The sequence below is a fragment of the Catharus ustulatus genome, chromosome Z (assembly GCF_009819885.2).
Source record: "Catharus ustulatus isolate bCatUst1 chromosome Z, bCatUst1.pri.v2, whole genome shotgun sequence".
NCBI classification, from domain to species: Eukaryota; Metazoa; Chordata; class Aves; order Passeriformes; family Turdidae; genus Catharus; species Catharus ustulatus.
The window spans coordinates 11173925-11189777 of record NC_046262.2 but is presented as its reverse complement, the minus strand read 5'-3'; the positions used below and the strand labels follow the sequence as shown (position 1 = coordinate 11189777).

Here is a 15853-nt window from a genome sequence, read left to right as displayed (position 1 = left end):
GCCAGTAATTTTCTGCTAATGGCCATTGAGTCCCACTGTGACTGATAAAATTACTGCATCCCATTGGAAGTTGCTCCAGCCAAGGAAAAGAACCCAACATTTCTTACCAAGATAAAAACAGAGGTTTTGGGACACTAAGGGAGCCCCTTTCTCCACTGGACTCCAGAGGAAAACCGGATTTCTCCACATCACCACTGGACCTCCAGAGGGAAACTGCACCTTCTACAGGAGCACTGCTCCAACTGAATCACATCTGTCACTGCAAGAGGATGCAGCCACCATTTAATGGGACTGCTACCAACACCCTGCCTGACGGGGTGTCAGGTTGTACTCTGACTTTGTCAGGGTTTGGAGTTTGTTTCTTTGTAGTACTGTATTTCTATTTTAATTTCCCTAGTAAAGAACTGTTATTCCTAATTCCCATATCTTTGCCTGAAAGCTCCTTGATTTCAAAATTGCGGTAATTTGGAGGGAGGGGGTTTACATTCTCCATTTCAAAGAGAAGTTCCTGTCTTTCTCAGCAGACACCTGTCCTCCAAACTAAAACAGCAACTTTTTGTTCTTTGTCCGTATATAAACCACACCTGATTACAAGCTGCATTTTGGGTTCGGACCAAAATTTTAGTCAAAATGGTGCGGCTTATAATCGTGAAATTACTATACTCAGAATTACTTGTCCTGTGATGTTGGTGGGTGCTGTAAGCAGTGCCTTCCCCCTGGGTTCAGCTGTGGTGGGTGCTGCCTGGCACCTCGGATGAGCAGCACTGGGGGCTGTGGGCATCTCACATCCAGAGGCAACAAAACTGGCAAGTGATTTTCCCTCCAATTATTTTGATTTGTGATTTTCAGAGTAGGAACTGACCTCAGGTCTTCAAGAAGGTCCTTCTTTGATTCTACCAGAAAACTACTGCCAATAGGCCTTGGGTCCCTACCAGTCTTTGAAGATTCCAGAAATCAAAATAATGCCTTTGGCTCCTGATCCTGACAATCTTTATGCAACAAAATGCCATCAGTGCTGGTACTACTGTTATCTCCTGCCTCTCAACATGTTGAATTTTTGTGTCTCCTTGGCTTTCTACAACAATTTGGATCCATAAAGCACAGAATTCCCCAGGAATTCAGTTCTACAACTCTTGTTTTAAAGTTGTGGTGGAAAAGAATCAGATGTTTAGTTTTCATTTAAATTAGTTTTTGTTATTTATTTACACATGGATTTACAAGGAAATAGTACTCTTGTGTACTTGACTAGATGAGTCTTTAGTGAGGTTATGGAGCAGCTGGAAGAGCTGGGGTAAGCCATATGCTGTTTCCTGTAGGTGTCAGTTTTTAACCTCATTTTGTAACAGCTTGAAGAGTCCAGCAGGTAGGTGGGTCTTACCAAAATAAATATGTAGAAACTGTGTGTAGTAGCACTAAGCAGTGCTTTTGATGAGCATTAACATTAAAGAACACTAACATTAAACTGAGCAAATACTAGAATTATTTTTAAAATGCTGCTATTCAGTTACTTGATGCCCTCTTGTTGAGACAAAACCTCATTTTTATGTGAATCGCTGTTTGAGGGGGCCAGGACTGTTTAGGTATAAATGGAAGAGGTTACAGGGGGTTTCAGCCTTTTTCTGCCCTGCTTCTGCCCTTAGCTGGGTCTAAGGACAACAGGGCAGTGCATTAGCATTGTTACAGCTGATTGCAAGGGCTCTTCCAGGCAGAGTGTTGGAGGGAGATTGGAGGGAGATGCAGGCGGGTCCCCACACAGCTCTGATTTCCGTGGAGTAATAGACTTCCACAGAAGTGAGAAGTGGGCTTGAATGTCCACCCTGACTGTGAACGTCAATCCATGTGAGTATTTTGGAGGAATGCATCCAAGGGAGTCTTGGAAGGGCAGCATTGCCCAGGAAAATCTTTTGTAATAACGTTGAAAATCTGAGCAGAGAGACAATGGGAATTTCACTCCCACTTTCACCCCCACCTCATCAGCGTTTGAGGTGGGGTAGTGGGTGTGGGCCTGTGTTTCTAGTGGATTAAACTCTCAGTGGAAAACTGAGCAGCCTCCTACCCCCTTCCAGTTCAGATGGGACCATGGAGCTAAACAAAAAAAAGCGAGTACAAAGCTGGAGGTCTGAGATAAGAAATCTGTCTGAACATAGGTTTGGATTTTACCCCGTAAATGCCAGTGGAATACAGTAATGGGTTTGCAACATAAGGGAGGCATGGAACCACTCCACCCAATTAGGCACTTGCACCCCTAATCAACCAGAAAGGAAACTTAATCTGTGAGACAGATAGCAGCTAACAAGCCCTAAGTTATGTCCAGGTGTTGGAAAGATAAATTACTTGTTGGCAGAATTGCCTTGTTAACCTTCAAGGATCTCATACCTAGGGGGAGGTATGGGAAGAAGGATGTACTATTGATAACAGGTAGGCACAAAGAATGCAAACTTTAAGGCCACTGGGACATATGGCAGAACTACCAAGATAAGGAAGAAACTAATAAAGCCAACTCAGCAACTGTGCTGAAACTGACTCTGACTGGGTAAAAAGAATTCCAGCAGGGAGAAATCATGACAGACTGACTCATGGCCCACCATGCCAAAAGATGAAGACTGAGGGTGCAGACTAATTAGCATATGAACCGAGAGAATCATAAACGGATAGAAGATAGAATACTAATTAATAAGAGAACTACGTCCCTTGTAGCCCATGAACATTAATGTCTTTATTTGCTAATGCTGAGGGATACATCTGGTGCAGGCAGTTGTGTTTGCAAGCTGAATTCGAGATTCAGGTTGAGCTGTGGGTGGGAAGCCAGAATTTCAGACACCCTCTGAAAACCACAGAGCCACCCTCAGACAGTTCAGGGCTTGGGGCCAGAGCTGCTCCCAGACCCTCTGCACATGGGCAGGGGACAATGCAGAAGCAGCAGAACCAAGGGAGCACCTGCCCTCCCCACCGGCACCTTCCTGCAGGTGCCTGGCTCTGAGATATTTGCGCAGGTATGTGTGCACTGGGTCTGCAACATCTGTCCAGCTCTGCTCACACCCAGCTGCGGCCCCACCACTGCTGAACGCAGCACTGCATTTTTGGGAGCTGAACTTCAGACAGCAAGAATCCAGACAACCTATTTCTAGGAATGGGGCAGTGCAGACCTTTGTGCTTTGAGTTGTCACTCCCCACAGTTTTCCAGCTGCGAGGGAGGCTCCGATGGGAAGGAATGCCAGGTTTCTTTCTCAGGAATATTTTGAGGTTTTTTTCTTTTTTGTCTGGAAAATGGAGGTTAATCCAGCACCGGGGGATGACTCCTGTTGGGCAGTAGAGTGTTTACAAAGAAGCAAATGTATCCAAACGTTTTCGCACAGGGCTGCTGAATGCCAGCAGGTGAGGACTGTTGCTGTTCTACGACAGGGAATGCAGAAGGAGTTCTGTGGACCCAAGCCCAGCCATCAGTAAGGAGCATTTTGGCTAATTCCGAAGGGAAAGGCAACTAGAGTGGAGCAACAGCTTCCCACAGAGGCACACTGGTGTTTCGATGCGGGCAATGCCAGTCTCCTGGGGGTCACTGGGTACCAGCTGCAGCATCCCCCGGGCAGGGTTAACACCAGCACACCGTAACCGTGCAGGGCTCAGCCAGGCAGGCAGGAGCAGACGGCCACCCGCGGGGACAGGGGCAGACGGGCTCCAGCCCCGAGCTCCTCGCAGGAGATGATGTCACTGAGATGTGCCTGCTTCCAATCTCCAGCTGCTAGTAGGAGGCCCCATTACCAACTGTCTGAGCATTTCAGGCTGTTGGAAAATGTACAAAGAGGGCCAACACTGTGAATCTGGACGGATCAGCATGCAAGCAGGCTTTTAAAATAGACTGGAAGCCCGATGATTGCATAAATACCTGTGTTAAACTCATCAAATCAATTATCGTCTGTCAGGGCAGCCAAAGGTTTGTAAATACCTACAAATGCATTGTGATAAAATGCCCCAGGAACTACGGGTGGTAATATGAAACAGACCCTCCTGAAGCCACCCATAGGACTGGGGACTGGCACAAACCTTTGCTGCTTGTGCAAAGGCAAAAAACAGTCATCAGAGGAGCTATATGTTAGTGACAGTCCATGCAGGATGCCACCATCGTGTCTGATGTGATATAGACTGTCATTTCTCCCAGAAGATGTTTTGTCACACAGTACTGAAGCTTACAAAATCTAGCTAACAGCTATTGGGCAAAGCACATGACTTTTGCCAGCAGCAGACTTGGCTGGTAGACCTGCTCTGTAGTTACAAAAATTTTAACTCAGGCTTCCTCAAATTAGTAGACACTTACTAAATCACTGATTTTTATTTAGCTGCAATTTACCACTGTAATTCTAAGACAGGGGTTTTGAGGAAATTTTGAGGAGAATGAATTTGTTACTGCCCTGAGAAGAACAAAGATGTGAAATCAAAACATGGTTCTAGTCTGTGCTTAGTCCAGTCTCTGTTACTTATGTTCAAAAGGATCGTGAAGGATCCAAACTGAGGAGGAAGCAGGGATGAAGAAAACCATTTGAAACTTCACATCTATGAAATGCTCTGCTGAGAACTGGTGAGCACCCATGAGCATGCAGAGTCACCCATGGCTGCAGAACGAAGTGATGGTATAGATGAAGATTTCAAGGTACTCAAACTCTTGTACTGTGCTTTGACATTAAATTCAGTACTTTTAGTATTTGCTTGAAAAAATTTGCTGCGTTACTGCTGTGCCTGTGTATCATGTGCTGGGGTACATCACATCTGCCTATGCTACTCTGAAACCTCCATAACTAACTCCTCCAGAGCTTTTCCACACAGTTACTCCCCAGGCACAGCTGCTGTGCAGCCTGGGTCCCAAGCAGCACACTGAGGCCCTGACCCCCAGACAGCCACAGCCACGGGAGACAGCCTCTGCTCCAGGACCTGCCCTGCACTGGGAAGCCTGACCACACCACCTGAGACAGCCATTCTTCCCTGTAGCACTTGGGTCTCTGCCACATTTGAGAAGCAGATTGCCTCTGCCTTCTGTGTCTGTCTCTTGCTCAGATGAGGGCTGGCACTAGTGTGAAGAAAGCTCCAGGATGCTTTGGTGGGGCTGACCCAAGCAAGAGCCTCCCTGGCAAAGGTCAGACAGGCAAACAGCATGACATGAACCCCCTGCTCCAGTGCCATGAGCCAGCTATGTCCATGTGGTACTCCAGCCTCTTGGCTTACCCTTCCCTCTTCTGCACACTCCAGGCTGGTACCCCACTCAGCTAGACCCCTCCAGAGACCAGATTTGTGACCTAAACACAATATAAGTACTGCAGCGGTAATTTATGTAGCTCTGAAGCACCTAGCACTGAAATCACACACCACCTACCTATTTCTTCCCAGCCCACTACTCTCAGGCAAACTCATAGAATATGAAGCTTTATCAGCTCTGTATAGTGAAATGGCATCTGCCAAAGGATTTCCTGCCAGCTTCTCCACTGCCCTCTCTTGGCAGCTTCTCCTGGGGCCGTGTGTGTAGTTCACTGCAGCACAGAGCAGTGTGGTCTTCCCTGGGCTTTTGCTGTCTTATGTTGACTCACAGCACATCACATCACCATGCAGCTGACCTGAGGAGAGGTGGGAAGGCAATCAGCAGGCTATTCTGCCATCCCTGAGCCCTCTGCTCAGCCAGCATGGGGCAAGATTGGCTCTCTACCTGTGCCTCCACCCATGAAGCTCCAGCAGGAAGTCTGCTGTGCCCAGGAACCCAGCCTCATCTCAGAGGATAATGACCCCTGTGCTCAGGTGTTGGTTATGTGCCACTATGTGCCACTGCAGCCAAAAGATCTGTCCAGCAGGGACACATGGTACAATGCAAAAACTTGTCCTCTGATTGCTGCTGAAATGTTCCAAGTTTTCACCCTCCACCATCTTCTTATGTCAATTTGGGTTGGCAAAAGAAGGGCCCTATGAGAGCCAGATGATAAATAACCAGGGCAACACTTGCTTCAGGAACTTGTCATTAGTTTACACAGCAAGAGAAAGGGGAAAAAAGAAAAAAAAATCAAAGAAAACAGGATCTTAATGCAGGTCTAGGATGTTGTTTCCTCCCAACTTCCATCTGACGCCTGCTATCATCCTTTGTCACTATGACAGGACATAGGGTGGGTGTGAAGAGCCAGTATGCTCAAGCTCTCTGATCAAATTGCATCTGTTGCGTGCAAACTGCAGTGAGTGTGTTTGGCAAGAGGAGTTTATTCTCACTACTCATATATTTATATATAATATATTTTCATATATTTAGTGGAGACAGGGAAAGGATTTAGCTCTAAAAATGCTGCCCATCCTGTTACGACTGACCATGCAGGAGGCCAGAAGCAGGTGTGGATGTTTCAGAGCAGCAGTTTAGGCAGATGTATCCTACAGGCCAAACCCTGCATGTCAGCTTGTCTGTCTTCAAAGGAAACCCAGTGCTGGGCAGCTTGCAGAAATTTGCTGCAAGAGGCAGAAAAGCCCTGGGATGCAATCACAAGAGATGCAATTCTTTCAGGCAAGAAGATACTAGCAAATTAGTCATTGATGGAACAGTTTGTCAAATAAAACTGAGGAGAGACGATAAAAGACAATGGAGCTGGCTGTTAAAAAGCAGGTATATCCATATATCCACATGCATATACACTTACACACATTCCCATTGTAGTTCTGAGTGTGAAGTGCTGAAGAACTGTGGGACATTGCTGATCTGTGCTACAGCTCTAAGGTACTTTAAACTTTGCTGGAATAAATCCAGTGGTAAATGGGAGATCTGTATTACCTCTAGCAGGATGCCCATGTGAGAAATGGCTACAAACTTACCAATGAGATAGAAGGCATCATCTGCAAAACTCACTTTGTGGGGTTTGGACTCGATTTATTCCACACAACAGATCAAGATGCAGATTCAGGGAGGAAAACCTAGTTCTTGTGTCATCCATTTAAACAGGAGATATAGAACACCTCTGTACTATGTTGTAACAGTGTAGTGAGATTTCCCTCAATATAAAAAGTAAATGAAGACAAAAATGAAAAAAAAATTGGAAATAGTTTATTTGCTGCATGAGGAAACTTCTTGTAAATTACATATAAAGAAACTTGTTATGCTGTAGTATATAATTTCCAATATTCCACAAAGATAATTGTAATAAATATACAAACCAAACCAAAGTAGAAGACTAAATCTATCAGGCAACCTACAAAATGGTTCATCAAGTTTTATACTTGCAGCATTAGCATGCTTAAAATTTTGTTCTTTTTGAAGTGACGCAGCAAAATTGTTTTCACATTTCTTTGGAGCATTTTCAAAGCTAACTATAAAATACTGTTCAAAATTAGACGGCATTAGTTAAACCACTCAAGGAAAGTAACATCAAGGTCTTACTGATGCAAAGGTGGTGGTTTTCTTTTTGCTTTTAAAATCCTTTTAGCTTTGCCAGAATTAACAATTATCTGATATAAGTGCACTATGAGTCCAGTCAGCCTGAGGCACTGCTGACTCCTGTCATATTACGACTCTATATAAACTTCATAGATTATATAGCTCTGAAAGATTTCTCTATTAATAGAGACATATCCCCATAGAATAAAAAACACACAATACCATATTGAAGCCGCAAGCTTGTTAAAATGGTTGTACCCTCAAGTGCAGTGTCTGCTTAAAACATTTTTCCATAGTTTCATTCCATTCCACATCAGGCATTTTTATTTGACTTTAAATGCAGAAGTGCTGATAAAGGCTTTATTGATGCTCCTAGCTTCTAGAAACAACACACAGAATTTTTCGACACCTCCTGCTGTTCTCTACTTATCATTTCTATATTTTTTTGGAACAGCAGACTGAATTTTACACTTCACTGCTCTGGACCACACTGACAGACAGGTTTATTATTCCGTACAAATTTCTTACAAACAGAAAACACTTCACTATGCTTCACTATTACTGAATACTTGGGGGTATAAAAAGAAACTCTCTAAGACACAATTACCTAAAAATATTTGTTAATAAGCTTAATGCAAATATTATGTAGAAAAAATGGTTTAGTTACAAAAAAATTCATTAGAGGGCCAGTAAAAATATACCGAAGAGAAGATCTTTACAAAAGTGAGGTTAGGAAGCATGAGGCATTGACATTCACTGTAAACATCTGTGTTCACTAGAATCCCTTGTCTAAAAGTATATGACCTGGTTTTGTTCCTGAGCTTCATGGCCAACACTTGCATAGACAGCTAAACCTATCATAAAGGGCTGTTTACAGAGACAGTTCTGTTTGTACATAACTTCAATAAAGTAATGCTTTTACCTTTTGAAATAGTTTCATTCCTCTACCAGGTAGTTAAGGAAACTATGAAGTATGGTATGGGTTTCTTGTACTCAGTGCATTGGGTGAATTGGGGCAGCTACACTTTAGTGTGTTAATCTTAAATAATATTACACCAGGAAGTGTAGCTGTTTGACGTTCTGGCTTAGCATAAATATCTGCTCCTGCTCACTGCTGCAAGGTTCACTTCTGCTCTGCCAGACTGCACATGGCAAAATGCAGTCAGCAATCTGAGTGCTGCAGCATCAAACACACCCAGTAAAAATGCAGCTTACAATCAGTACAGAAGACCTCACAGAGAATTTCACCCTTACCCAGGCAACACCAGTGCTTTCCTCCAGGTTAATCTGCCACTGTTGGAGGAAGCTGGAAAAGTACTCACAAGGTAAACATGACATGGAGTGGCCTATGTAAAAAGTCTGAAGAACATACTTGCATTTTGGGTATGAAAAGCAGGCATGTGTTTAGCTACTGCACATGGAAATGCACATGGAAGTGGTACAGACAGACAAATATATCCCCCTCACAAACAGCACAATAACACAAAAGCAGCAAATTGCCAATTTGAAATCTTATGTTAAGGCAAATCTAGATAAAACAACCATAACAGGATTAATAAAAATAGGGAGTTTTCCTTGGCTTTTTTGTTTACTTTTTCTGTGATTGGCTTTTACACATTGACAAAATTTGTTTAAGCACTTTCTGGACATCTTCATCCATTTGACCCTAGACAAAGGGAGAGAGGAAAAAAAGATAATTGAATTAATGCAGCTCAAGTCTTTAAGAATATTGACAAACTATTTTTCAGGTATAGTAATTGGATCAATTTCCCAAGTGGAAGCAGTGTTAAATTTGTTCTTGAGCTGTCATACCTTATGGGAGGGATGTCTTAGTGAAAACATGCTAAATTCCTACTAGATCTGCAGAAGAAACATCTTCAGTTAAAATACTAACACTGAGTGACTGACAGCATGCAACCATACCTGCACAGCATAGAGAAGGTGCATCCTGTAAACTGAGACAATTTCCTGGTGTTGCTTCTTTGTTTCCTAGAAAACAGTTAAGCAGAAAGGCACAGAGCATTCAGAATTATCAGACTGGAAACTCCCTAGCTATATTCCGACTGGGGAAAATTCAAACCATAGTCTTATGTAATGCATTGAAAACTAACTCAGACAGTGTTGTGTCACCAGGCACTCTAAATTTGCTTGGAAGCAGGTCCAGGAAAATGCTGCAGTTCTATCTGCCACAGTAAAAAAGCTGATGATATTACCAGTTTTAAGAAGTGCTGTGCTGCAAAGGTGTGGAATGAACATATACTCATTTCCAAGCTTATTAGCAACCAGAATTGAGGAAAGCCAATGACAAATTAGCTCTCAACTGCAACTCAGCTCTTCCCTGAAGGCAGTGACCCTGATGCCTTAGGATTTCAGTTTTTATGTTTTTCAAATCCTGTACTGGTCTAGGGTACAAATCTAAAACTCCCTAGCTTGTCAGCTTCTGTTCTCCTGTTATATTCAGACAAAACAATCCCTCTAGGCCTGTAACTCAAGGGCACCCTACTGCCTCAGGCCCCAAAAAGTATAAACAAAAGTGAATTGGGGAGTAAGCTGGGGGTATATGACTTCATTACCTGAAGCTGTAATTGGAGGATTAATCCCTGATACGTAAATGGACCAAACTTACAATTGTCTGAAAAACTCCTGATCATTGTCTTTTTGGGTGTAGCCCCTTTGGGGAAGTTTTGTCTGCGCTTAAATACCTGAAGACCCTTAATTAAATATATCTGCTTTTATTCTCTTAATTCTGTCTGGTCTCTGTTTTCAGGCGAGCCTGAAAAAGACATCAACCCCCCTGTTAGAGCTGATGCCTGTCCAGGTGAAAGGAGGTCTTGCCCTGCAAGATCCTGACTTAATGAAAGCCACCCAGTCCTTTTCAGTGATCATAGGCTGCCACAACTCAGAAACCATCTTTCCAAAGATACATGCAACTGTTAGGAAAGCTAACCTACCAGAAGGAAGGAGTGTTTCTGTCCTGTTTTAAATGCTACCAATGATCCCACCTTTACACTACTTTGCTGGTGCTAACTAGTGGGAGATGAAGGGTTCTTTCAGACAGGGGGATTGGAATAAGAAAGTCTGGGCCTTCACACTGACAGGGTGCCCCTGCGTACTATTTCTCTACTATTTTTCTGGTTTACTGAGCCCTCTTTTGCTGTGAAAGGTAGAAAGCAGACACCACTTAGAGTGTCAGTCTGGCAATTCTGTTTTTAGAGGCACTCCAGAGCCCTCAACAAAGGCCTCCAGTGGAAATACTTTCTTTTCATCCTCAACAATGAATGAAATGCTCCTTTGGGCAGGCAAACTACAGGAAATATCAGTTATGATTCAACTCAGCTTAGATTCAACCAAGCTTAGAAGACTGGACCTTTCATGCACAAACAACAAAATCAGAAAAAAAAAAAAAACATAAGGCTTTCAGAGAATAAATTATGCTACCCATAAACAGATGCATTTACTTGACTTGAAACCTCATGCTTTCTTCCAAAAAAGCTTTAAAACTCAAAACAACTTCAGCTGATGAATGTTCTTGAAAATCCTCTGTGCACTGATCATACTTTTTCCACAAATTAAGGTCTGAGCAGCAGGTTTGGTCACGCCATTTTACTACAAGAAATCTGCTTCTCAACTGGTCTGAGAAAAATAAGCAGAAAACCAGTTTTCTCTAGTTATGCTCTTTCTAAAGCGCTATTTGTGACTTGGAAATTCCTACATGTTTCAGCGAAACAGAAATTACAGATTTTTTGGATGAAGATTCTTTTCCATGTATTCACTGACTGTACTCTATTTTAAATAAAGCAGAATGAAGAATAGTACATGTTTCTTTGGAGAACTGGGACTAATGTTAGGTCTACAAATTATCACACTTACAGTCAGTTGGTTTTGCAACTGCTTCACTTGTTGCTGTAACACCTCCAGCTGCTGGCTTTGTCTTTTGGGGGCACTGGTTGAGTAGGAGAGCTGAGAAAGGCTGTTCAGTGCTTCTTTCAATTTGCTAATTTCCTTGGACATTTCATTGATCTAGGGAGGCAAAACAGGTTTTCATTAAAAGATGCTATGCATATTGTATTCCTGTGTGTCTTATCTTTGAGTTATTTGTGACTTAAATTTAAGAAGTAAGGAAAACCAAATTGTAAATAAACTCTATGGACAAACAGCAATGTCACATGAGCAAAGGGTTACAATGCTCCTCTATTCCCTATCCTAGTCCAGCCTATTCAAACTGCACTCCTTGTTCTGAACATCAGCAATATTCAACAAGAAGGGCTGCATTTAGCATCCTTACAAATTCTGCTGCTGAACCAAACACAGGCTAGCTGTCACAGCTACCAAAATGCACAACTCTTTATAAAGGAATTTGTAGTGACGGATATGATAGCTGCAAAGGAAAATTAGTCAAATCATGCTGTGGTTGAGATGATGTAGTAATATCCCAACAGTGAATTTTTGCTCCTTCCTGATATTTTGTCTTCTTGTCTCCTCTGGAATACCTTCCTGCGGTAAATCTCACTTCTTTGACTTCAGCTGCCTGAATAGTGTGAACCCAACCAAAGCAGAATTTAAGAGGTAAATTGAAAGATCATGTGTGTCTCCACAGGGGAGGGAAACCAACTGCAAGGCCAAACACACAATACCTGGATTTTCAGATGGACAAATGCACTCAGAAGTTACTTCAACCAACATTGTCTGTTATGTCACTCATGCACCAGCTTTGCACTCTGAACTTGCATTACCCCTCCACTGTACTGACTCACTGACCTTTTTGTCTTTATCTTCTTCTAGTTTTGATGAGTTTTTCATTTCAAGAAGAGCTTCTTGAACCTGGTGGTACTTGTGCTGAAGATCAGTCACCTCTCGTTCCTTTGCTTCAAGAAGAGTATGCATACCTTCTTTTGCTTCTTTCAAGTGCAAAATTTCATTTCTTAGTTTCATGGCATCTAAGGATATATTTTCCTTCTCTCGGATTACATCCTTCAGTTTGCATGACAAAGCACTAATTTCACCCTCCAGAGAGGACTGGAGCTTTTCATATGTGGCCTTTGGTACCATGGCTTCATTAATTGCAGCTTTTTCTTCCAGTAATGCCTTTTCCAAGTTTCTTAATTCACTTTCCTTGTTGTTAAGCAGTCGTTTGAGCTCATTTATTTCTTCCTCCATCTCCTTTATGGTATTTCTGAGTGCATTGATTACCTGACGGTGTTCAGTAATAGGCAAAGAGTTTTGTTTCTGAGTGTCTAACAGTTGCTTGAGTTCTTCTGCTTCATCTAATACTTTTGCGTACTGGGATTTCATTTCTGATAACTCATTTTCTGCTTTGTATTTCAAAGAATTTGTTACCTCCATCAGTTTGTCATGTTCATCTCTAGGAATGTAGTCTGAAGCTATGTCATCTAGGGTTTTTTTCTTCCTATAGTCTTCTAGCTCTGTTTGTGCTTCTTTGTACAGCTGAGACAATTCACTAAGTTGCCTGTTGAGCTCATCTATCGTTCTGTGCATCACATCTTTCCTTTCTCCAGCTTCAGCACCAGATTCCAACTGCATCTGATTTGCCAGCTTGTCCTGTAGCCTTTTAATTTCCTCTTGCCCTTCCTTGTACCTCTCAATCAGCAACGCTTTCTCTTGATTAATGTTATCAATAACTGAACAATATGAATTCTTCATTTCCTCACATTCTTCCACAGACAATTTGCCTGCCATACTCTGCTCTCTGTCTTCAAACTTCTTCTGTAGCTCTCTCACTTTTTCTTTTTGTCTTTCGCTTTCCTCCAACGCTTTCTTCAATTCTTGTTTAAGTGCTTCAACTTCTCCATATGTAACCTTCAACATACTCAGATCAGAACTCGTTTCTTCACTTTCAGAGGAAACAAGACCTGGCTTCTTTTGCCTTTGTATATTCAAAACCTCTTTCACAGCTTCTTCATGCCTGTTTTGAGTTTCTTGGAAGTTCAAATTAAGATCAGAACCATTTTCTGAAATGTCTGGGCTATTTAAATAATCTGTTTCAGGGACTCTAGAGTGGACTTGAGCTTCCACATGCTTTCTTTTGGCTTCAGAATTCTCTAATTTTCTCTGCACATCCTTTAAGTCTTCCTGGAGGTACTTCATTTTTACTTCCCTGGGGCTTGTCAACTTTTCTTGAATTTGAATGGCATTTAATGTAGGCTTCAGCTCCTGTGTCAAGAACTCATTTTGTCTCTCTGCTGTTTGCTCAAACTGGGTTTGGGTTGAATAAGATTCTACAGTTGAATCCCCTTCTTTAGGTGATCTTTCCTGTACAAAAAACAATTGCACAATAAAAACAAGAACATGATTATATTTTTTTAGAATAGAGTAAGCAAGGAAATATTGCCACATCCTACAGAGACAGATGATTAAAGAGCTATTGAAGAAAGTTCTAAAAAGTTCAAAACTCAGCTGCCCCCATTTCTCACCTGCAGTAAGAGAAGGCAGTAAGTGCCAAGCTACTCTGAAAGTCTGGACTGAGCTCTATAAGCTAACAATCAAAGCTATGCAAATTAAAATTCTGCTAGCACAACTGTTAACAACATATTTTAGAATGTGGTTATCATAATAAACAAAGTTACTCAGTAACTTATGGGAAAAGTGAGAAGATCAAAACACTGATTTAATCCTTTGGGCAGTGTTTCCATGATCTTACTAACAAGCTTGTTAAAAGATCATCACAGTACAACCCTTTAAAACAGTAAGCAGCTCTTTCTTCTGCCTATCAGATTAGGAGAGCATCAGAAAAGCACAAAAATATGCCACCTGTAATTTGTCCTGCAGCTCCTTGTTGTGCAATGTCAGAGAGGCAATTTTTGCTTGCATCAGCAGAAGTAGATCTTGTTGGTCAGCTTCAGAATTCACATCCAATAAACTATCAGCACCTTTGGACAAAAAAAAAGATTCAAAAGCTTTCAAAAACTGAAATACTAGTGACTTAGTTATTCCAACATTTCAAATCAAACAGTTTGTTCCCATGACCACTAAATGCAGTGAGCACTAGAACTGTTCCTACAAACTCCCCAAGCAGGTGTTATATGCAATGGGAGCAGGGTGTTTTGATGGGAAGCCGCTTGTGGAATTACAAAACATCACCCTCAATCTTAGTGTGTCTCATGTTCTAAGTGGAAAGGTACAGAGGTTTTCAACATTTCACACCACCTAAAATGCCTAATGAGATAAAGATCAATTGCATACCTGCTGTGCTGTCACTCAGTCTTTCTTTATTATCCCTGTGCAAGGAGCTGAATTCTTCCTGCTAAGATATCAAAAGAAAACATTTTCACAGAAAGCAGATGTAAAGTTGGACAGTTCACCAAGAAGAATTATAGACAGTATACATTCTGCTGGATAAAGTCTGTCCAAGTGGAAGTATTTTATTTCTGAGGTCTTGTTTAATTGTGTAGCATGTGGCCAGTATTTCAAAATGTGCTAAAGCCATCCAAGTTCCATTGCCCAATTCCCATTAAATACTAATGAAATACAGGGAACTATCCTGTAAATAGTTTAGAAAACTGCAAACCTTGTGATAAGTAATAGCAATATACCGACATGTATTTAAAAAAATTTTCAGCAACACAAGGTAAAGATCAGATAGAACATACTCAACTCCTTCACCGACATTTTTGGTAAAAAGGTCTGTTTTTGCACTGCCCAATTCCATGCATTTTTCTAGTATTAGAAATGGAAATCCTGGAATATTGATGCTTTCGTAACCACAATCCTAAACACTAACTCACCTATGATTATGCATATGTACATGTTTGTTGCACATTTAAATAATCTTTAGAGTTGCGCTGAAATAGATTTGGATTCCTTTTTGCTCCTAAAATTCAGCTAATTAAGTCACAGGAGACTCTACAGTCATCAAAATAGAACATCAAGCAAAACATGTCCTGCACTTTCCTTCCCTAAGCTCCTAAGAATGGAACACTGATACCTTGCACACTTGATCAGCAAAGAAAGCCTGCCCTTTTCCAGTCATGGGAGTTGAAGTTGAGGAGTATGGAGAGGACAGATCATTAACCTGTAAAAAATGTTATACAAATAGCTATGTATACATACATACATGCATATACAGCTGCCCCTCTAACATGTATATATATGTATATATGTATATACCTGTATATCTATAATCTGTATACACACACACATAAATATATATACATGCATGCACATGCAATAAAGAGTACTTCCACCTGCACTAACATAAGTCACAATTCCAGATAATTTTCAGAGAACAGACCTAGTTATTTAGTGCCCTTCTGAGTCAGTATTACATAAGGAGTGTAGCTGTTACACAGGTTACATTCTGGTTTAAGATTAAACGTAACTATTAAATTGATTTATATAGTATCAAAATGCAGTTAAGTATTTTATTTTGATATAATATATGCTCATAATAATATATATCCATACATATGTATAACTAAAATAAAAATAACTTACTATTTACTTATTGAA

At 41.4% G+C, this 15853-nt stretch overlaps 1 protein-coding gene across 2 annotated transcripts in view; it reads right to left on the bottom strand.

The window, feature by feature from the left end:
- Nucleotides 1-7035: 7035 nt before the first annotated feature.
- Nucleotides 7036-15853, bottom strand: part of RAI14 (retinoic acid induced 14) — a 101056-nt gene continuing 92238 nt past the window's right edge. For both annotated transcript variants that reach the window (XM_033085816.2, XM_033085817.2), the window contains 7 exons: nt 15330-15416; nt 14588-14648; nt 14156-14274; nt 12146-13657; nt 11258-11407; nt 9311-9376; nt 7036-9053 (listed from right to left, as the gene is read on the bottom strand). In XM_033085816.2, the coding sequence (XP_032941707.1) occupies nt 8976-9053; nt 9311-9376; nt 11258-11407; nt 12146-13657; nt 14156-14274; nt 14588-14648; nt 15330-15416 (2073 nt within the window). In that variant the 3' untranslated portion in view covers nt 7036-8975. The remainder of the gene's footprint in view (nt 9054-9310; nt 9377-11257; nt 11408-12145; nt 13658-14155; nt 14275-14587; nt 14649-15329; nt 15417-15853) is intronic.